The sequence below is a fragment of the Acomys russatus genome, chromosome 23 (genome assembly GCF_903995435.1).
Source record: "Acomys russatus chromosome 23, mAcoRus1.1, whole genome shotgun sequence".
Lineage (NCBI taxonomy): Eukaryota > Metazoa > Chordata > Mammalia > Rodentia > Muridae > Acomys > Acomys russatus.
Genome location: NC_067159.1, coordinates 25585084 through 25608031, shown reverse-complemented (window position 1 = coordinate 25608031; position 22948 = coordinate 25585084). Strand labels below are relative to the sequence as shown.

At 41.4% G+C, this 22948-nt stretch overlaps 2 protein-coding genes across 3 annotated transcripts in view; both read left to right on the top strand.

The window, feature by feature from the left end:
* Myoz2 (myozenin 2) overlaps nucleotides 1–22948 on the top strand; it is a 1071004-nt gene that overhangs the window by 469727 nt on the left and 578329 nt on the right. The window lies entirely within an intron of this gene.
* The window catches only part of Ndst3 (N-deacetylase and N-sulfotransferase 3), a 138621-nt gene that overhangs the window by 46977 nt on the left and 68696 nt on the right, over nucleotides 1–22948 (top strand). For both annotated transcript variants that reach the window (XM_051165555.1, XM_051165556.1), the window contains exons 3-4: nucleotides 872–1026; nucleotides 22048–22233. In XM_051165555.1, coding sequence (XP_051021512.1) covers nucleotides 872–1026; nucleotides 22048–22233 — 341 coding nt within the window. The remainder of the gene's footprint in view (nucleotides 1–871; nucleotides 1027–22047; nucleotides 22234–22948) is intronic.

The window sequence follows — 22948 nt, the reverse complement described above, 5'->3', positions numbered from 1 at the left end:
TTGTAAAAGGTGAGGCAAGGAACTGACATTGTCACCACTGTGTGCTGACGCCATGAACACACCAGAAACTATTCTCTTGCATCTGAATACACAAGCCAAGTCAAAATAGTTTCCATTCTCTTCTGCTGTCCTATTCGTAAAATACCCATAATTCTGCTTTGTTTGTTGCCTCTACACTACAAGCCGTACCAAGGCTCCAATAATTAAAAACTCTAATGTCTTTGTGAATGATTATATTTATTATTAGAAGATATTTAAATGTTAATTGTAAATATGACATTAAAATATTTTGATATTCATATCTCTTTGTTAGTAACGTTTTGTATGTTTTGGAGCTGGACAGACAGCTCAACAGATAAGAGTATATACTATTCTTTCAGAGAACCAGAGGTCTGCTCCTAGGACCTATATCAAGTTGCTCACAACCATCTGTACCTGCAGCTCCAAGGTGTCTGACATCTTCATCTGGACTCTGCTGCCGCACATACATGCAGATAACCACACACAGAAGTACACATGCACATTATTTAAAATATAAATAAATCTTTTTAAAAGATTTTGTCATTGTCTCTAATTGTGCCCTAACTGATTTTCCTTTGCTAAATTTGGAGTTCAGTGATTTATGTACATGTGAAATATTATAAATGGTGCTTTCTAAACAGATGATAGATAGACGATTGGTATACAATAATATATATGGTAGATGTATAATAGTTACTACATAGAGGATAGATGATACAAATGAGGATGATAGATAGATAGATAGATAGATAGATAGATAGATAGATGTATTAATGCATACATACATACATGCATACATACAATGAAGATGCAGTTGGAATTAACTGAATACATATTTCTGCCCCCACAGGAACTGAAGAGGAAGATGAAGGGGATGATTGCCTGTTGGGGTCTGTGGATGAGTTCTGGTGGTTTCCTCACATGTGGAGCCACATGCAGCCCCACCTCTTCCACAATGAGTCATCTTTAGTGGAGCAGATGATTCTCAACAAAAAGTTTGCCTTAGTGAGTAACTCGCCCTGACCACTACACTGAACTTCTACACAGTATGGAGGGAAGTAGTGGGTTGCTTGGATTGGAAACTGCCTCAAGGTTCTGCTGTGCTGCATTTCCTGAAGCGGCTTTTCTCAGTAGTTGTTAGAGTCCACATATGGCTCCTGAGTTCGGACTGTGCACTCACTACTGGATTTAATGCTTTGATGTGTCTAATTTAAGAGAGACCTCACAAAACATAAGGCTTGGTTACATGTCATTATAGTCAGTGTTCATAAGACACATCATTTCTAGGAACTTCCTGCTACGCTGCCCTGAGAGACAAAATGTATGTACAAAATAAGTCCACAGCCGACTGAGATATTCTGTGACTTGATGTCCCTGTTCTAGGAAGACACACTCCCAGTTCCTAAAATAACTGTCATCAAGGTGGACAAGAATACGCTATTGGGGAAATGGGACTGGGTATACCAAAATTTCAAGTAAAACTAGGGTATTGGGATGAATTGAAATGAAGTTGGGGTAACAAACCAAATGGGACACCATAAAGTAGACACAAGTCTATGGAGATCCAGAAAAACAATGGAGAGAGACACTGCAAACCTTTAGAATAAAACACTTGCTCATTGAGGAAATGTACACAGGTTTATACTGAAGGCACTATAATTTGGAGCAGGAAAACTTTTTATAAGGACTATATGGAGGGAAATGTGACCTTGGTCAAAGAAGACCCAAGTCCGTTTACATGGATGGTATATTCTTCACCAGCTGCACTGAACAGGACGTTTTTGCTGTCACTATTTCTTTTCTCAAACTTATACACAAACCAGTTAAAATTGGCACACCATTTTTTCTTAAATATATACAAAATCTAACTCTTTGGATGGAGCGCTGGAGCTCATGTTTGCCCTTAACTTTAATCCGACTCTTTAAACAGAGTCTTGAGGGTACCTTTCCCATATACTGATATTTTGAAGAGAAAGCAAGAGTGGGGCTGATGTGAGGAAAGTGTTTTGACATTTTCAAACTTCTTTGAAACGAAGAGTTGCCCTTCCCCCAAACCTGTTTATGGCCATGAGCATATAAAATAGAGCAAACACTGCCACACGTGATAGAAGAGAAAGATCTCCATGTCTGTCTAGAAGACGGAGATTATGCAATGTAGCAATGTTAATCAGTGGGAGGCAGGATGGACGAAGAGATGAAGGCAGGTGCATTATAAACCTGGGACAAGGAAATGTGAAGGAACAGCACAGTAAGGCATTAGTGACAGAAATGACGATGGGCATTTTCTGTGACTGTAGTTTTGTTGTTTTAGTAACCTTTAAAAAAATAGTGTGTTCTTTGAAACTTGAATAAGTTGGTGGGCTGAACACCAACGATCAATTCACACCATCCACATGGTGGCTCACAACCATCTGTAATTTAAATTCCAGAGTACCTGAGGCCATCTTCTGGCATCTGAGGGCACCAGGAATGTATGTGGTGTACAGACGTAATGCAGGAAGAAACACCTCCATACATAAAATAAAATAGCAATAACCTGATTTTTTTAGTGGCACTAGAACAGTATGTGGTAGACAAGAGGCACCCACTATTACTCAAATCAACCATGGAGGACAATACTGTGCCCTGAGTCTTAAATACTTGAATGTAAGCACAAAAAAACAGACCTGTGCAGGAGTTTTATGCATTTTTTTTTTTACAATTTCATCCCAAACTGGAACAACGTTTCAAAACAGAAATCTTGTCATTCAGAATCTAACTCAAGTTTCAAGCCAAGATTATGAATGTCATAACTACATTGACAGCCCAAGTCATGATTCTATTTTTCCATTCTTCATTATTCCCTCATATAGTACACCCCAACTCTAGCTTTCCCTTCCTCCCCCCACCCCTGCCCCACGCTTCCCCTCTAACCCAGATCCACCCCCTTTCCCCTCATAGGAAAACAGGCCTCCCAGAAACATCAACCAAACACAGCATAATAAGCTACAATAAGACCAGGCACACACCATCACATCAAGGCTGGACAAGGCAACCCAGTAGGAGGAAAAGGGTCCCCATCAGTAGGCAGAAGAGTGAGAGACAGCCCCTGCTCCGAGGGTTAGGATTCCCACAAAGCTACTCAGTCAAAGCATACCTCCAGAGGACCTAGGTCAGACCGCTACAGGCTGCCTCATCTCTGCATGTCCCCAGGAGCCCAGTTCAGCTCATGCTATAGACTTTGTTCTCCTGTTGTGTCCCTATTAGAGTAACCCTAGCAAAGACCCCCCCCCCCAGTAGTGGGGGACAGGAGGCCTGAACTAGCCATCGGCAAGGCCTCAAGTGGAGGGGTTGGGAACACCAACCCAGCTACAAAACTTTCAACCTACAGTGTCTCCTGCCTACAGAGTGGGCTGGGGTGAGACCCTAGGAGAATCATCATTAGAGAGACCAGAGAGACTTTATCCAGCTTAGTGTGAGGTTCACACAATTTCTAAGTACATGTTAGTTAATTCGACTCCCACTAAGGTGGTAGGTCTCCAAAGTGACATGAAAAGCGCATGAGTTGCGTTTTTTAAAAACCTTTTGTGCATTGTTTCCTTTAATTCTCTCGGCAACCCTAAATTCTAAATATATGTACTCTCCCTTACACACAGTTAGAATTAAAGACAGAAATCCAAGTCCAGTAAGGCTGCATAAATGCGACCCCCGGGCTTACTCACCCGATTCACCAGTGTCAGACTAGTCTCAGCTGCTTAGCGATTGTGGCTCTGTCTGGCCATCTGGGCAACATAAGGAAATTGGGGAACTTGAGGTCGTACTCCCAGGGAAACTCGCCCTTTGGCATGTCCCTGTTCCTGATACAGGAAGAGTCTCTAAGTGATCCAGGAGACAGCCTGGGGCTAAGCAGCTTTCCACATGACTGAATGTTATTTATTCCACGCAGAAGCCGCTTGAAGTCGGTGAAGCTGCCCTGTAGGGACTGCCATCCCGACCATCCACTCAGCAGAGGCAATAAACACATGCTTGACCTCTGCGGATGCTACATTTCTAACGGCGGTACCGGGCTCTTCACTTTCAGCTTGGAGGGGCTTAACATGAGCGTGAATGTCTCCCAGTAAGACAGATGGGGGAAATGTGCAGAAAGCAGCGGGCTGCCGTGGAGGCCAGAGGGTATTCAACTAAGAACGGAGATGGGGGAAAGGCAACATTTAAATGAGTGGCTGTGTTGGAAAGGATATTCAAAATTCCCTTCCAAATGAGTAAGAATCTGAAACTGTGAGCCAGTACCCAGGACCCTATGTTACCTGTGTGTAGCCAGACACGGCCGTTTCCATTAATGGGTAAATCTAACTGAACTGTTTCCTCATGGTGTGGACCCTTCTAACTCACAAAGGAATGTTCATACAGTATCTTCTTTTTTAATTAATTTATTGGGATTACGTATCAGTTGTTATCCCCTTGCTTGTCTCCTACTGTTCCTCCCTCCCTCCCTCCCTCTTTCACCCTATTCCCCTGCCCTAGGTCTGTGACAGGAGGGGACCTCCTCCCCCACCATATGGTCACAGCCTACCATCATACAGTTTCTTCTTATAAAAGATCACACAGGTCCTTTAAGCCAGCAGTTCTCAACCTATGGGTGGCAGTCCCCTTGGGATTGAATGACCCTTTCACAGAGGCCACAAAGAAGACATCCTGCAGATCAGATATTTACATTACAATCCATAACAGCAGCAAAATGACAGTTTGTGAAGTAGCGACAAAATAATTCTATGGTTGAGGGTCACCACAGCATGAGGAACTGTATTAAAGGGTCGCAGCAATTGGAAGGGGGAGCACCACTGCTTGAAACAAACTCAGATTTAGTTGCTGCAGCCATCAAAGGAAATATAACCTTACAGGCTGATCAGGAGAAACAGTTAATGGCCAAATATATGCTAATTCAAAATTTTAAAATATTTAAAAGAAAATTTCATTTTGATTTGTTTTTGTTTGTTTGTTTGTTTTTTCAAGACAGGGTTTCTCTGTGTAGCCTTGCCTGTCTTGGACTCACTGTGTAGACCAGGTTGGCCTCGAACTCACAGTGATCTGCCTGCCTCTGCCTCCCGAGTGCTGGCACTAAAGGCATGCACCATTTCATTTTGAAACTATTAATCTTGAGTTCACTATTATTATGTTAATGTTTGCCTATTGTGTATTTGAAATATCTATCGTATAGCCTTAAAAATAGGATTAAAATCTGGGCACAGTGGTGCATACCTGTAATCCCAGCACTTGGAGAGGCAGAGGCAAGTGGATCTCTGTGAGTTCAAGGCCAGCCTGGTCTACAAATCACATCCAGGCCAACCAAGGCTACACAGAGAAGAAACCCTATCTTGAAACACACACACCCATGCGCACATGATAAAATAGCACTAGAAAACCAAATTAACATTATATTTGAACCCAAAAAAACCATTAATAATATATTATCTCATTTTAAACATTGAGCCTAAAATTTAGCAGGTGGTTTAATGGTTTAATTTAATCATAAAATAATTAATAGAGACTTTTGTCATAAAATTGCTTCGGTCTACCAGATGGTACTGACATTTTGGGGATGTTGTTGTTTAGGTCTGCTGTTGGTTTTGTTGTTGCTGTTAAATTTGAGATTGGGTCTCATTGTGTGTTCCTGCATGACCTAAAACTCGCTTTGTAGACTAGGGAAGTCTTGAACTCACAGAGATCTACCTGTCTCTGTCTCCCGAGTGTTGAGATTAAAATCATGTGCCACCATGCCCAACACATAGTATTAACATTGTTATAGACAATTTTATTAGAGTTAGTAGTAATGAAACAATGTTTCTGAGGACTGAAAGTCTTCCAGTAGGTTGTATCCTTGATTGCATTGTGTCATTATTGGAAATAAGAGCTCTGTTCTGCAGTCGTTTGCAGACCAGAAAAACACATTCATTCACTTTAGCTGGACTGTCTCTTGTCATTACATGTGTTTTTAGATTAGTGAGTATATAACATTTCCAATATGGAAATGAAGATTATCATATCAAAACATAATTTAAAATATATTTAAAAACTTGCCAGCTAAAGGAATACATAATTATCTTCCAATTCACTTGCTTACAGCTAGAGAAAGGAGAAATGCTATCTTTCTTTATTCAGTAAAGCTCTTTGCTAAAAGGCACATCATGTTTTCATCTTATATTAATATTTAATGCAAAGCACAATCTTAGTAGTCTTGGTAAAAGCAGAGAACAGCAGTCAGGATGCAGAGTCAAATCTGAGCTGAAAGGCCACACTCTAGGGTAATCCAGGCAGCATGGTGCATAAAGGTCGCTTATCATAAATCAAAACAGAGTGACCGAAGCATATAATGTACTTCATAAAATGAATTCATGAAAGAACGGGAAGATAGAAAACTAAGGGACAAGGAATCAGACTCATGTTCAGCGTCAGAGTAGTGTGATCTCATGACAGGTCCTACAATATGAAATATTGCAAAAATAATCTTCTTAACCCCACTAATACCTCATACTCTCCTCCAAGACCATCTCAAACTTTGACACTACTCACCTACTCAATGATCCTGACCTAGAAAATGCTGATAATATAGCTAACAGCAGTTCCAAGTAATCAAAAAAAAAAAATGTCATGTACAATGGTATGTCTGCTCAAGACAATGAATGTGTCACTTGAATATAATCAATCTTAAAACTTAGATACAACTGGCTTGCCCATTTTTAGGCAGAATTCTCTCCATGGCCAAAACTAGGACATTTTGCCCAGTGACTGGTTAGCCACATTTGAAGCCATCTGCATAACTGGAATCAGTACTCATAATGGAAGTGGTCGAAGAGAGCAAGAATTAGTATTTTTCTTGCATCTGAGTGTAAACAGAGTGATGTTTACATGTGGGTGTTCAATAAATGGTTTTATGTTAAAATACAACTAGATACTTCTTTAAGAGCTAAGAGTCTATTAACTATGATCTCAAACTGTATTTTTTATCATCAAGAGATGAGCGACGCTGAAAAGACAGTTTGTTACTGAAATATCAAGAGGAAGCGGCATGCCACGCTGTGTGGGGAAGCGCAGAGTGAGTAGGAGGATGTGGAGGAGTGCTTCTCTATGAGTTATATGGGTGGAGAAAGGCAAACCAGGGCCAGTGGGCTTTAAGGTGTAGGTGGTATGTCAGCTTCCTGGGCTTTGGCCCTGGGTGATTCAAGCAGAAGACTTTGCTGAGCACGTGAGTCCTGAACACAGGAGAAACAGATCTGGAAAGCCTGGAGTGGTGGGTCACATTGGAAGTGTGCCCCTGGCCATGAGTTCATTACCTCTAGGAACTGGCTAACAGTTTAGAACAGTCTCTCTGGGTTTAGCAAGGCCAGGAGATACCAACGCATCAGAAATAGAGAAAGTCAATAGGCATGGTTAACGCATTTACATATGCTTCTCTCCAGACTTTGCATCTTGAGCCATTCAGTGAAACCCTCTCCTCATCTCAATTGCAATACTTGTGCCATTTTGTACTTTTTGCACTCATTCTAAGTATAGCACCATGGTCCACTGATATGACCTCATTGCAGCAGAAAGCAGAAAATATTATTTCTTGTGCATTGTAATCCCTAGTAAAGGGGCCAAAATATCACAATAAATTTTGTTTAACCATTATGCCACACCCATGTCTAACAGACCCTGGACGAGGAGCTATTGGTTTTGTCCAGTTGGTTCTGTTAATTATACGTTAGCCTTGAGATCACAGCTGTCGCCACATCAGTAGACAAACTTCCTGCTAAACGCTGGTTCTTTTCTGTGACTTCTGTATGTCTCTGCCAGGCCTGCGCCATCTCTGAATTTATATGTATGACTTCTACATTTGTATCAAGTCACTGCTAATGTTGAACATAGTCATTTGGAGGACATTTGTAGTTGAACAGTTCAGTCTTCATTCCACGGTGAGTTGAGCCCTATGACCACCAGCATGTCATAATAGTTGGCATACCAACTGCAAATCTCCTCAAATAAACTCATATCTAGAAAGATCACATGAAGTGTGTGAGGAACTTTCTGACGTCAGGGAGGAAGGTGTGTGTGACACTTTCCTATTTCAGATAAGAACTTTTACTTAAAAGGACTTGTACAGCATGCTGTTAACCAATTCTTCCTCATAGTTCTTGCTTTCTTCTTTCTTCTCAGTTACCTCCTCAGTCATTTCTTTTCACATCTCATGGGTTTGGCATTATGCTTGTTGAGTTACAGACGTCACAGTGCCAGCATTCTCTTTTTAAAAACTCAACCTATTCCCAGCCCAGGACTAACTAGGTACTATTTTCTGTTTCCTTATGGGTAGTAAAAGTATCTATACATTAGACTCACAATCTAGTCCATCAATTGCCCTAAGATACATATTTTCAGTCTGGAAAATTTAAACAATTTGGTGTAGTATACCTGATACTTCACGTAATCATCTCTTCACCAACTTTTTATGGTTTTCTCATTATAAATACCTTGCAAAATATTTCTCTTTGCTAAAACAGAGGCAGAAGATATGCACAGCTTTTCACTCTAGAGTCAGCTAAAGCATTCAAACTCTCCCTGCCCTGCCTGCTTGTGTGATGCAGGAAAGTCGAGCTCTCAACTGATAAAGGTTATTTTAAATTACTAGTCTCTGCAAAGTAAACATTCTGTTTTAACAACTTCCTTGGCATGAAATTTTACCTATTTGGTTTTTTAGTGAGTTTTGTCTTCTCTTGTTTTTAAAAGCTCTATTAATAGCAGAAGTCCGTAGTGAGCGGTTATTATGTAGCTGGAGCATGTATCAACTCACTGAACATGTTTTGGCCTCTTACTGATCTTTTTTTTTTTTTTTTTCTCATCACAACCCCTCCTGCCTTCTGTATGACAACGCCAGTTTGGAAAGGTTAAGTTCGTCCCTCGGCCACACAGATAAGTCATAGATGAAGCACTTCAATCCAAAGTACTCCGACTGTTCACCAGCATTATCCAAAGGTTTCCTCCCATTTTTCCAGTGAAATCTTTAGAAGACCTCAGATAATCTTGAGGACCTTACCCTTTACCTCGGCTCCAGTGGTGTAATCCTGGGAATGGTTTCTCAGCTGTTTGCTCATCCAACTTCTGCTTTCCTAAACTGAAAATTTTTTATCAACTTGTTTTCAGGATTATATTTTATGTATTTTGAACTTAAAAGATGACATTGCCATTTTTGCCTTCAGCGTTCTCCCGTTTCCATAGAGATGACGAAATCACAGAACATTAGTGTGGGAGTTTTGAAGACAGACAGGCAAGGAAGGATTGGGGTGAACAGACAAATTGGATCACTGTGAACATAAGCAAGGAAGAAGAGGTAAAAGTCAGAATGACTAAGTCAATGGAAACAAGACTGTAAAAAGAGAGCCATGGGAGCTGTTTCCAGTATACAAAGAATGAGCCTTTTATTGGATAGATGAGTAGGTGAACTGGATCAGCAGATCAAAATTCATATCAAGGGGTGATATCTGTGTATACTTACATATTCTTAAAAACAGGAGCTGCTGATTTTCCCATAAAGGTGCCATAGTTCACCTATGCTAAAAATACTCACCTCCCTCTTCTACGGTGCTGCATGGCTTTCTCTCATTTGAAAATTATTAAATGAAAAGAAGTATTAAATTATTAAATGAGAATTCTTAAATTATTAGCTATTATTAAATGGCATTTATTTTATCAGGTGAAAATAATTCCTTAATTTATTTTTATTTACTACTATTGCTTTATTGTTTAGGGGGTTGTTTTATACATTTATATAGTGCGTTTTAGCTGTTTTACCCCTATCACTTCTCCTATCTGTCTCATTCATGCTAAGAATTTCCCCATTCTACTTTCATATTCTCTCTCTCTCTCTCTCTCTCTCTCTCTCTCACACACACACACACACACACACACACAGCATGTGTGCATATGTGCATGCGTGTGTGTTTCATTGAGATTAATTGGTACTGCCTGCACTAATGTGACTGGCGGGTTGTTCACTGGGGCCTGGGCAACTTACCAGTGGCTACGCTACTGAAGAAAGTGGCATCCTTCCCCAGCAACCATTAGCGTCCAATAGACCCTCAGGGAGGGTAGAATCTCATGCTCACCTCCCCCAACCATGATGCAACACTGATGGACACAGTTATGTCCAGGTCTTGTGTGGATAGCCACAGCTGCAGTGAGTTTGCAAAGTGCAATATCTACATCATATCCAGAAGATACCTTTTCTGTCACACCTCGTCGTCTTCCAACTCTTATATTTCCCCATCTCATGATGTTACCTGTGTCTTGAATGGGGGAGGGGAATGTGTCCATGTAGGACTAAGCACTCCATCCTCATTTATTCTTGGTATTTTGACCATTTATGACTCTATGGTAACTACCACTCACGGCTATAAGGAGCTTTTTCCAATGGAAGATGAGATCAGCACTAATTTGGGGATATAAGCAGAAAGGAATTTAACATGTCTGTTTATCAAAACAATGATAATAGGTTCTTCTCTTCTGGTTATGCCCTCTTAGTCAGGTTCATAGACATAAGCATGGGTTCCTTTCCATGGAGAAGGCCCAAAATCAAACCATTAAATAGTTGGTTATTTCCATTTCAGTCATGTTATTATTGCACAGTGCCCATCGCTGGTAGCCCAGCTAAAAAAGACAAAAACCACATGCTCTCTTTCATACATGGATCTTAACTATAAAGTTCCCAGTAGCACACTTAGGCTTGGAGTGCCTAGAGAGGCTGGGAAGATAGGAAGGGACTTTAGAGAGGGAAATAAAGAGAAGCCTCGATTGAGAGGGAATGGCAGAACATGTATGAGATGAAAGTGGGCAAAGGAGTGGCTTGGGGTGGGAAGACTAAATTAAAAAGGGGGTGGTACAGACTGCTATGGTAAGGAGAGAGATGTATGGAAAAATGGAAATCTATTTCTTTAAATTTTGGGGAGTGCTTTTGGTTGCCTCAGTTAGAGCTGCTTTCTTTATAAATTCCTCCTCAGATTACACCCATGGGAAGCTTTCATACATTATAATGAGAATGTAGAAGACGCATTCTTCGGTTCCTCTCCTCCAGCACAAATGCTGGAGTTCCTTGCCAGCATGCATACCATTGACAAACTGGTTTCATAAAAGGAAGATAAATTTAGTGCATGGAGTGCTTGAGTTGTCCCTCTCTGCCCACAGTCATGTGGACATGAGGCAAACGGGGAGCCTTTATGAATCTGTCTATAAATTCTTACTGCTGCGCTGAGCAGGATGGCCAGGATGGGTAGCAGGACAACTTGTGCAGATCGATGTGCGCTGCTCCTCAACCCTGTCTTTTCGTTCTTCTGGCCTCTTGGACTGGATAGCACGTGTTTTCTGAGATGTGGCTAGAAATGTAGCCAAGATGGAAGGGACTGAAGGGCAAACGTCATTGACTCTTCCTGTGGAAACATCTATTCATCCCACATAGGACATTGACGACAGACCAAAGGAAAAGGAACAGTCCCTCCCAAATCAGCTTAGTGAACCAGGAGTTTATTATTGGGGTGGCTTGCAGGATTCTGAGTGACTCAAAAGCAGCTGCATACTGAAAAGCCCACCCCAGCAAGGTGATGACTCAGGGACAATGCATCCCTGGAGGTCCTTGTTGGACTTAGAGATAGTTCAGCCCATGGACGAGTCTCCTATTCCCAGAACTGTCACTGCCGATATCACTTTCAAACTGGACTTGTGAAGTCTGTAAACCTCAGTAGCTTCCTGGGTCTTGTGAGCTTAGGTTTTGTTTATGTCTTTAGGAACATTTCAGGTCAGAGGAAATGGCTGTGCAATAATAAGTAGGAGCCAATTCTTCAGCTCATGTCATTTGTGTGTGTGTGTGTGCGTGTGTGTGTGTGTGTGTGTGTGTACGTGTGTGTGTGTGCGTGTGTGTGTGTACGTGTGTGTGCGTGTGTATGTGCGTGCGTGTGTGTGTGCATGTGTGTGTGTACGTGTGTGTGTGCGCACGCGTGCGTGTGTGTGTGTTTGTGTGTGTGCGTGTGTGTGTGCGTGTGTGTGTGCGTGCGTGTGTGTGTGTGCGCGCGTGCGTGTGTGTGTGTGCGTGTGTGTGTGCGCACGCGTGCGTGTGTGTGTTTGTGTGTGTGTGCGTGTGTGTGTGCGTGTGTGTGTGTAGGGAGCATATGCACTTCTGTGAGTTTACATAGAGCTGAGATGACAGCTGAGGTGATGATCCCTCCTCACTTTATTCACTGAGGTCTGTTCTCTCAAGGGCAGACTTTTGGGAATGGTGACTCTCCTGGTGTGATCCTACCACAACCTTCTGAAAGTGGGAGCCACAACCATTCAGCATTGACATGGCTTCTGGGGCTACAGACACTGGTTGTCACACTTCAGAGCAAGTGCTTTATGCACGGAGCCATCTTCCCGGCCACAGCCTTAGCTTCTTTGTGTACCACAGCCCTCATTCCATTAGGTCATGGTTTCTGTTCTTTTTCTCCATTGTATCAATTTCTGTTCCTTTTCCATTGTTTTTCTTCTCTAATTACCTCCAAATTTTATTCTCATTTTTGGATAATTGTAGCAACTTATCTGGTTCCCCAATTCCCCATTTTTTTCATGCAATTTATGCCCGCATTGAGGAATATTGTTTTTTTTTAATGTGCTATTCTCTTTTCTATAAATGTAACAGAAATGTACTTTTCAGAGTCTTGACTCCTAAGAAAATGAAGAAAGAGAACTAAGTAGGTTCCAACTGTGAATCATACATCATACTTATTTCATGAATTCTCACAGCCATATATATGGCTGATTATTCCTGCATTACGATGATCAGAGACTCTGAATAATTTCACTGAGACCCCATAGGCAGTGGAAGCTGGAAAAGGGCTTCCTGGTTTGTCAAGCTTAAAAGCCCGTGTAACCACCACAGTTTATTTAGATGCAAGCCCCAGTGCCATTGACACAGTGACCATGGTAGCTTTAAAACAAATTGAGCGCATCACAGTACTCTTTTAACGGTGCTTTCCTCTTGCATAGCTGTTTATATGACATGTAATTTCTGGGGTCTGCCTTGGTAACTGTAAATACAAAAGGGTGTGTAATAGCTGTGACAGTCATCACTGGCTTCTTTCAGGAATATCGAACCTTAATTAAAATTAGTGTTATGCAGACTTAAACATCTCTAGCTAATCGACTGTGTGTGTGTTTTCTGAAAGATCAAATGTAGTTGGAAATAGTCTGGGGATCTGCAATTGTCACTGGATAGTCTACAACTTTATTATGTATTTTAAAGCCTCCAATGTCCCAACGAAATCCATTGCTTACAACTCAGACAAAACTACTGCAAACCGAACCCCACAACACATTCATTGTATCCCCAGCCAATTATCTCTTCAGTTATTTAAATATAAAAAAATAAAACTTCCTAAATTCACTTTTTTTTTGTATTTCTGAAAGCCCCCTTCTTGTGTGTCACCTAAGTAAATGTCAGCAAATCTCAACCTGCTGTATGCGAGTACAAGTGCTCACGTGGCTCTTCCGAGTGTTCTCAACAAAGCGCGTTCTTTAGTGGCATGTCTCCTTATGAGCACTCAACACAGATGTGACACTTCCAGCATTCTGGAAGGAGCTCTGAGGGGAGGGGGCAGAGTATGCTCTGCTAAATGAAAATATCCTCACAATAATGTACCAGAGAAGACAGAGATCTTCTCCTGTGAGATTACAAGTGGCTGAGGCTGGGCCAGAGTAGACACACGCTGTGGTACTTTTCTGTATCTGTACTGAAATTTTAGCCTAACGTTTCTTTCCTTTCCTTACTTATACATTCGGGTTGCTGAATACCATTTAAGCTCATCACACACCAAAGCTTTTCAGTTGTAGTAGGACTTGAAGGGCAGTGTGTCATGTGGAGAAAGGGTGTTTGCTGAACGCATTGCTACAACCCTCTCATGTGTATGTAATACCAAGGCTGAGCTGCCTCAGTTATATGCAGACTAGCAATTATTTTCACCAAAATAAATTTACTAGTGATGTCTTCATTTGGTCAACTCTCTATGAGCAGATTATACTGTTAACTTAAATCTTCATTAAATACTATTGATCACGATAGCGTCCTTTAAGCATGTGTGCACTTACATAAGAATTCTGAGGTTTGGAGGTGCAGAAGTAACGGTGGTGGAATTCTCCTAAAGAATATATTTTCAGTTTTTAAATTAAAATATATTTACATCATTCTCCCCTCACTTTCCCTCCCTCCAACCTCTCTCGGATGCCATACATGTGCCATATGTAGTGGAGACGTCCTCTTTGCCAACAGCCTTCTCAGCACAGGCTTACAGCCCCTGCTTTTCCCCTGCCTTGTCTCTGGCCTGTAGTTGTAGGAAAAGCTTAAGCAGCTGCTGCCTGATGGTCCAGTGCCTGAGTGAATAATTGCAGGAAGCACCTGCAGACACCTTCTCATGGCAGCCTGTTACACTGCATCTGGTTATAGCTGGGGAGATCTCTCTCAGAGATCTCTCTGGGGATGGATGGCCTATTCGAATGCCAAAGGTCTTGGGCCTTTTCTTAAACAGGATTCACCACATTTTTGTCTTGTGGCTCCTTTGGGACAACAGGGACTGGGTCACCTTCTCCCGTTGGCCCTCTTTCCTTTGAGCATCTTGCTTAGCTGGAGTAGATGAAATTGTCATTTTCATAGCCCCAACACTGGCTGGAGAAGAGCCTGAGGCATGGTACAGCTAAACAGCTTATCCAGGGCACTGGTCTGCAAAGCACACAGAGACAGGGCCCAGGATTCAGCCCAGGCTGTCTCTCTCATCCCAGCTGCCTGTCTCAAGGGTCTCTGAGACCCTGAGAATCTCATTCTCTTGTATTTGTGTATAGGAGCCTTTTCTTATCACTTAGTTAATTAAACACCGCTCGGTGTTTCTCAGATGTGCTACTTCAGAACAGTGGGTCACACTTCCATTTCCTGGGTGACTATAATGCATCCAATCTCACAAGATCGCATTAACAGCTTTATCCAAGGATTTTTGTTCATTGCCTTATCGTAGCATGTTTTTGTACTCCAGACTGCAAGACAAAGAACCTTTACTTCCAGAGGTTTCTGCGTCTATGTGAATATTACTCTAGTCAGGGCATAAGCCTTGGACCCCAGTTTTTATTAAGGTTTTACTCTGTCAGCATGATGGAGTGACTCAGTGTCCTTGTGACCAAACTCACTCTCCGAGTCTCTCCCCTCTTGCCAGGGGATCAACTCTATTACCCGCCTCAGTGCCCCACTCTCTAATTGCATGGTTGGTCCTTCTGGCCTGACAGGTACCATCCTAAGCAGAAACTCAAATGTGACCTCGGGTTTCTCATGCACAATAAAGACCCTGCTTGGGACTTTGGGAAATTACAAGGATTTAGGGGTCACCTCCCAGGACCTCAGAATGTGGAAGAGCCAGCAAAGTTTTTATATCATGGCTGGCTGACAGCAGAGGGTGGCTCCAGATTCTTAAGGCAAATCCGTTCATAACAACATTGCCTTCTATTGAGGCCAGACAAGGCAGCACACCTAGGGGAAAGTAATCCCAAAGCAGGCAACTGACTGGCCCCACTAGAAGAGGCTGTACTAGGTCCTGATGCGATGATGTGCTGGGGTGGGTTTGTAGTGGGGGATCCCCTTTTCTGAAGAGAATAGGACAGGGGGAAAAAAGAGAAGAGGGTGGGAGAGTGGGACCTGGAGTAGAGGAAGAATGGGCCTGTGATCAGGATGTTAAAATGAATAAATTTAATTTAAAAGAAAACATTGTCATTACAGTAGGGTTTTCATATAGTGATCAGAGCAGACAGCCATTTGTACTACAAACTGAAGCACATACATAAGAAAACCAGAGATGTGTAGTAGCCAGACCTACAAAGTGCTAGCCAATTGTCTATATATGTGTCATTACTCCTGTAAAATGTAAGTGAAGAAGTATTATCTGTTTAAAAATTAAACCGTAGATTAAAAATAGTGTATTTATATTTAGCATCTGAACACAAAATTATTTATAAAACCAAAAAGATAAAGTGAAAGCAGCATCAATCTTAATTTAGTGTAGCTTTTAAAGGCAAGTTGACCTTGAACTCACAGTATTCCTTGATGGATTTTCAGAGAGCTGGGACTGCAGGCTTATACCACTGTGCCCTGCTGGAAATCTTGTTTTTAATCTGAAACTTAATGATTGCTTGCACAAATCATTTATTTTATATTTGAAAGAGAACTATAAGATTTCTAAGAGTTTTAACTTTAAACTACATCAGAAATATTATTATTTAGTATGGAAACTGTACTCGTGTTTAATAGTCTCAGCACAGTGACCGACCCCTAGCTCTCTAACCTGGAGACGGATCCTTAATTACCTCGTTATATTTTGTTGTTTCCTTTGAATAGTCTTCACATACATTGGGCCACTCTGATCATGGTCACTAACATTCTATATTTACCCTCAGTCATGCCTGCTGCTATGGTCTCCTTCACTGGGTAGCACAGGCCCTGTAGGTATGCAGAACCTGAGATGTATACATGAGCTACCAGTTTTATCTTAGGAAAACAAACTGTCTTTCAAATGCTCCTTGTATTCAAGAAATGTCTTCAAAATTTCATATATATATGTATGTATATATGCATATATGTTATATGGAGAGAATATTCTCAAACATTGATTCTATTAGTATTTTCCAAATACTCTCCCATCTTCGAGACGAGTGTACTCTTTGTGAAACAGTCTCTCCAACAGCCACAGTCCTAAAGAAAGCCATTTAAAAAGTCAAGAAAAAGGAGTCCATTTTTTCCTAGATATTTCTAGGACCATGATAACGAGTATAAATAGAAGGGGGATTGACCCAAATTCATGCAAATTGCAAATGTGAATCTTGGTGTTGTGAGGTGGTTAACCAAAGCAGGAGCTTCTATATTATGAGAAAATGGGGCGTTCCAACCAAAACAGAGAACAGAAAGGCATTTACAAGTTTTCCAATGTGCGCTGCTGCATTTTGCCAGCTGTTTTCTCTGTAGCAGATTGCAGAATACCATTTCGGGTTTAGAAATTACAATAGTTTACAGAATTGCTTATCTGTGGAATCAGAATAAATGCAGTTGTCTATGTAGCCATGGGTAGGAAATGTGAAGTTTCTTCTATGTAGAAAGGTTGAAATTGAGAGAAACACTAAAAGTAAAACACAATTCTTAATTACCACTAAGACTTTAAATAAGTAAGTACTGTCAGAGTCAGTACTTTGGTGATGAAGTGGCTGTGTTGTTTGGATCCTTAAATACTTCTTACTCTTTCTTTCTTTCTTTGGTCTTTGAAAGGATTTTCCTAAGGACCACAGCATTACTTGCCTTTTAAGTTTTCTCTGCATTGTCTGTTTGGAAACTCATGGGTGATAACATATGAAAGTCTTGTAATGTTATATTTTGTGTTGTAAAACTTTATTATTTTGAAATTATATATTTAAGTTTTGACTGAAATAATAATTTCAACTACTGTTTCAAATGTATTTTCAGGTTTTGTTTATGCAGTTTCCATATGTCTACTCTTCAAATAAACTGTCAGTTGAGCTGAGATAATTCAGGAAGTGGAAAATTAGAAAGAGAAGAGGATGGGCAGTGTCGGCATCATACACTTGTCCACAGATGCTTATCGCTTGTTTTCAGTTGCTAAGACAGTGAGCAGGCAGCAGGGAATAAAACTGAACCCAGACTTCTCTTAGAGTCATTGCTTAGTGTAGAAGAGACATAAAGAAACAAATACTTACACAATTATACTGTGTCACTTTTTAAAACAAGGCAACTTACTAGAAGTCATTGTATTGCTAAGTTTCTTTAGCAGAATAATGGTGGTAGATTTTTCTCCCCCTCAGCCCATGATTTATCTAGTCTCAGACTCTTGGCCACTCTAGCAGCTTCATGTAGGGGTTCAACCTTAGGGAATGAGCCTTAAACACAGTCACAACGTAGTGGCTAATCCCATAATGCTTGTGCCAATGTTCCACCAGTATATCTTATAGGCAGGTCTCTTCTGTAGATTTACTCAGATAGAGAAATGAAGTAGGAAGCTGGGCATAGTGGCACATGCCTTCAATGCCAGCACTCAGAAGGCAGAGACAAGCAGATCTCTATGGCTTTGGGACTATCCTGGTCTATGTAGTGAGTTTCAGGGCAGCCAAGGCTATACAGAGAGGTCCTGTCTCAAAAAGGAAAAAAATCAAAGTAGGAACACTCCAGACAGAGAAATAGGATGGTACTAGGGTAGGAAAGATTTTGGTGAATTTTTTAAAAGGCTTACATAATGAAAGAGTAGATAAGTAGTTAATATTGTAAGGTTAGGCTTAAGAAGCAAGGGTTATATCAGCTATGATTTTTGTTTTATTTTTACTTTATTATAATTTATTCAGATTACATCCTGATTGTCATCCCCTTACTTGTATCTTGCTGTTCCCACCCTCCCTCTCTCTCTCTCTCTCTGCCCTATTCCCCTCCTCTATATCTCTGACAGAAGGGGACCATGTCCTCCACCATATGACCACAGCATATCAGGTCTTTTTTATTATTATTTAATTCATTCATTCAGATTACAACTCAGTTGTTATCCCCTCACTTGTACCTTCCCTTTTCCCTTCCCTCCCTCTTTCATCCTATTCCCCTCCCCTAGGTCTGTGACAGAAGGGGACCTTGGCCCCCACTATAAGATCACAGCGTATCAGGTCTCTTCCTGGTAGCCTGTTTACCCTTCCTCTGAGTGTCACTAGGTCTCCCCACCAAGGGGAAGTGGTCAAATAGGGGCCACCAGAGTTCATGTCCAAGTCCGTCCCTGCTCTCCACACAGTTGTGGAGAATGTATTATCCTAAAACCCCTATGCAGATCAGGTCCTGTCCAGACAGCCTGCTTCCCCTTCCTCTATGTGCTGCCCAGGCCTCCCCACCAAAGGGTACTGATCAAATTGGGAGCACCAGAGTTCATGTCAGAGTCAGTCCCCACTCTCCTTACAACCGTGTAGAATGAGCCGTCTATTGGATAGATCTGAACTGAGGATCTAGGTTTACTGCACGGATTGTCCTTGGTTGATACAACGGTTTGTGCAGAGCTCCTAGGTCCAGATCCACCACCCTTGATGGTCTCATTGTGGGGCTCCTGAACCCTCTGAGTCCTTCCATCCCCCTATTCTTCCTTACTACTCTCACCTGGAACCCAGAAGTGGTTGCCAGCATCTGTACCCTAATCTCCCACTGGGTAGAGTATCTCAGAGGGCATCTATGTTGGGTTAATATCTATTTATAAGTGAGTGAGGTAACCGAGACCCACAAAGACACGCATGGTATAATTTTGTACTTAAGTATGAGGGGAAAGCCTGAAAGATTTTAAATAGAAGGTCATATGATCATATTTGAGTCTATTAGATATTTATTTGGCTACTACATGGAGAATGATTTGGAAGGAGACAAGTGAGAAAAATGGGTAGAATATTAGAAACCTATACCAAATGGCCATAGGCAGGCGTGTACTAGGCTACTGTGGTAAATTTACAGAAAAGAGGATTCATTTAAGATTTGCACTAGTTGCAGTAGTCATAGAACATGCCTGGGTGCAGATAGGTAGCGTGGGTTTATGTCCTTTTGGTATTAAATCATGTTTTTGTTACACATCCAATTTCCTGGAATCTCAAGAGTCCACAAACACAGAAAAACTACCTTGACCTTTGGATCAGCATAATTGCTTGTGAATATTCAGGAATTTGGAGTTTGTAATATAGTCCTAGTTGGCGTGGATTGCTTCTTCACAGTCTTCTCCAAGAAATTCTTGTTTGTTTGTTTGTTTGTTTGTTTGTTTGTTTTCGAGACAAGATTTCTACTGTGTAGCCTTGGCTGTCCTGGACTTGTTTTGTAGACCTGGCTAGCTTCAAACTCACAGAGGTCTTCCTACCTTTTCCTCCCCGAGTGCTGAGATTACAGACATGCACCAACTCTCCCAGCCTCCAAGAAGTTCTTAACGTGTAATTGTTCCTTATTTTCTTTGAAAATCTTTGGTGGGGAACCCATTTTCTTTTGTCTGATCTTTAAATTGCACTTCTCTCTCCCTCCTTTCTTCCCTCCCTCCAACCCTCTTTCTTTCCCTCCCATCCTCTTTCCTTCCCTCCCTCCCTCCCTCTCTTGTTTATTTATTTTTCCATGTAGCATTTGTATTGATTCTCTGGGAGTTTCCCATCATGCACCCCATCACAGTCCCTTCCCAGGCCTTCCATATTGGGACATAATCCTTAGTTGAAGAAATTGCTCTCATTAGAATTATTTAAGCGGAGGGGGAAAGCAAGGAGACATTTCACTTCTATTTTAGTGCAATCCTAGTTTCTATGATAACGATTGCTTAAGTATTGAAATGTCAGTTGAAGATAAAAGGAAACTGTCAATGCTTCCCTCTCACCCTTCAAGCCATCTCTTGTGTGCTCCCTGCCTCGTCTCTGTTTCTGTTTCTCTCTGCAGCACTGTGTATCTCTCACTCATATCATTACTTCTAGAAAGGACAGATGGTAGTTTTGAGGAGTGAGTAAATTCCTGAGGAAGGGAAATTAGGGAGGTGATGAGACCCTCACTAAGATGTTGGGGACACCTGGCAGCTGGCTTTCTTGTGTGTAAATGCTGTGTGTGTGTGTGTGTGTGTGTGTGTGTGTGTGTGTGTGTCCCTTTTGATATTCTCTAGGTTGAGAAACAAAGCTGGCCAAATCTCTTTGCCTTCCATGCCCACTTGTATCACACTTCTTCAAGGCGGTCTGTTTGGCAGCTTGATATTCTGATTCTCTCCGTGAAATTGCTCTTTGGTGTGAAGAAATCCATGACTAATTCAAAGACTTATTATTTCAGTGGAATCTTTGAAAGTTGTCAAGCAATTGAAAAATACCAACAGAAAGCAAAACAACCATTCAGGAAAAATATCCGTCAATAGTAAAACCTTGGGTGTTCTTCTTCTAAAAGATTGATTTCATGGCTTGTGCCTGGGAAACTGTGTCTATGCCAAGAGTAATGGGTGAGGATTCATGGGCCACCTGAAGCTAAGAACAATGACAGTGACTCTGAGTTGGCCCCCAGTCCTCCCCAAAATAAGCCAACATACACTGGGACTGCTAAATGAAATTGGCAGAACCTGGGCAGGAACAGGATAAAGACCACCTCGAGCCATCATAGGTCACTTCCTCAGCAAACATTTGTGCATGTGTAGCTTCAAGGGTATTTGCTTTTAACCAGTATCATTTTATGTAGAAACATTTATTTAAAGTTGTGCAAATTCCGAGATGTTTGTCTCTTTGAGTTCCTTCTGCTTGAATGATGAGGTTTCTACTTTTTTTTTTTTAATGCTGTATAAAAATTTCTACAAATTTGTAATCAAACCTGTGTGCTTCTATTGAAATTTAGCTATGTTGCTGATGCACATGCTGGACCTCCAATAGAAAGCTTGGTAGAAAGTATAGCAGACACAATGAGGTCCTTTGAGCAGGCCAGTTAAACTTGGAAGGCTCGTCATTGTCTGTGTCCCATGGAATGGGTTGAATATTGTTTGTAGAAGGTATTTGTTATTTAACTTTTTGAAATTATGATCAATGGAAAGAACAGCTGGCCTAGACTGTGTGAAGTGGAGTACAATCTTTTGTCCACCCTACCACCTCCCAATTACCAACCCAAGAAGAAGAAGATTGGCTGATGGCTACTCAACTTCAGGAACTTCAATGGTCTCAATATATATCATTTTAATTCCACCAAACCATAACTAATGAGGAATTTACATTCATATATTTATAGTGTGCTTCAAAACCCTAGAATAAAAGTATAATCAGGACAAATCTTCAAAGTTAGGCATGGTGGTTCATGCCTGTAGTCCTAGCATTTGGGAGCCTGACGCAAGAGGATCACTGTGGATTCACAGTGAGTTTGGGGTTGGGCTCTGTCGTGAGACTCTAGAGAGGAGGAGAAACCAAAGGACAAGGCTTCCCACATTCTAATGAGAGTTTGCTTGGTCTTAGGAGCACGGCATCCCTACCGACATGGGGTACGCAGTCTCCCCTCACCATTCAGGGGTCTACCCTGTCCACGTTCAGCTTTACGAGGCCTGGAAGAAGGTTTGGAATATTAAAATCACCAGCACTGAGGAATATCCACATCTGAAACCAGCTAGATATCGGAGAGGCTTCATCCACAAAAATATCATGGTGAGCATCCTGCACATGTTGGGCTGGGTCATTTCTTCCAGATGACCGTACATATGTGTTGGCAGAGAAAAAGGAGAGCAAAGTGTTGAGAGTGTGGCTCAGGCTGTGGGAAGAGTGTTGTCATACCTAAGAAAGGCGTGCTAATGACAGCTGTGTATTCCTGCTTCAAAGAGCTCTGAAAAAAATAAAAATAAAAAGCTTCTTTTCCTGGCACTTGTGCTGTCAAGCAATCACTGATGTAAAAATTCTAAGAAAACATTATATCAAATTTAGAAATAAATTTAGACTCCGTCATTACTTACAGAAGTCATTTAGTAGATAAAATTCATGACAGCTTTCCACAGTCACCATGCTGCCCTGTTATAAGCTGGTCAAGTTGCACCTGTTTACCATGCCACGTCCCCCAAAACACTGCACTGTGTGTAGCGGGAAGCCACATGACTCATCCCCAGACCATAGAGAACAAGTGTCAGGTGACAATAGTTAAGTCACTACTCTGGGGCGTCTCCATCTTGTTCTATTATCTGTACTGGTAGTAAAGCTATCAGTCATATCAGAATATGTGGCTCCCTAAGACCTAGTGATACCTCTCAAAGTCAGTCATTGAACCCGATTTATTCCCAAGTCAGAACTTAAGGAATGATTTAGTGAAGGGAAGAACAGCCTCTTATTTAGATTCACACACAGTGAAGAAGCTGCCAGGAAGCTGCTGAGC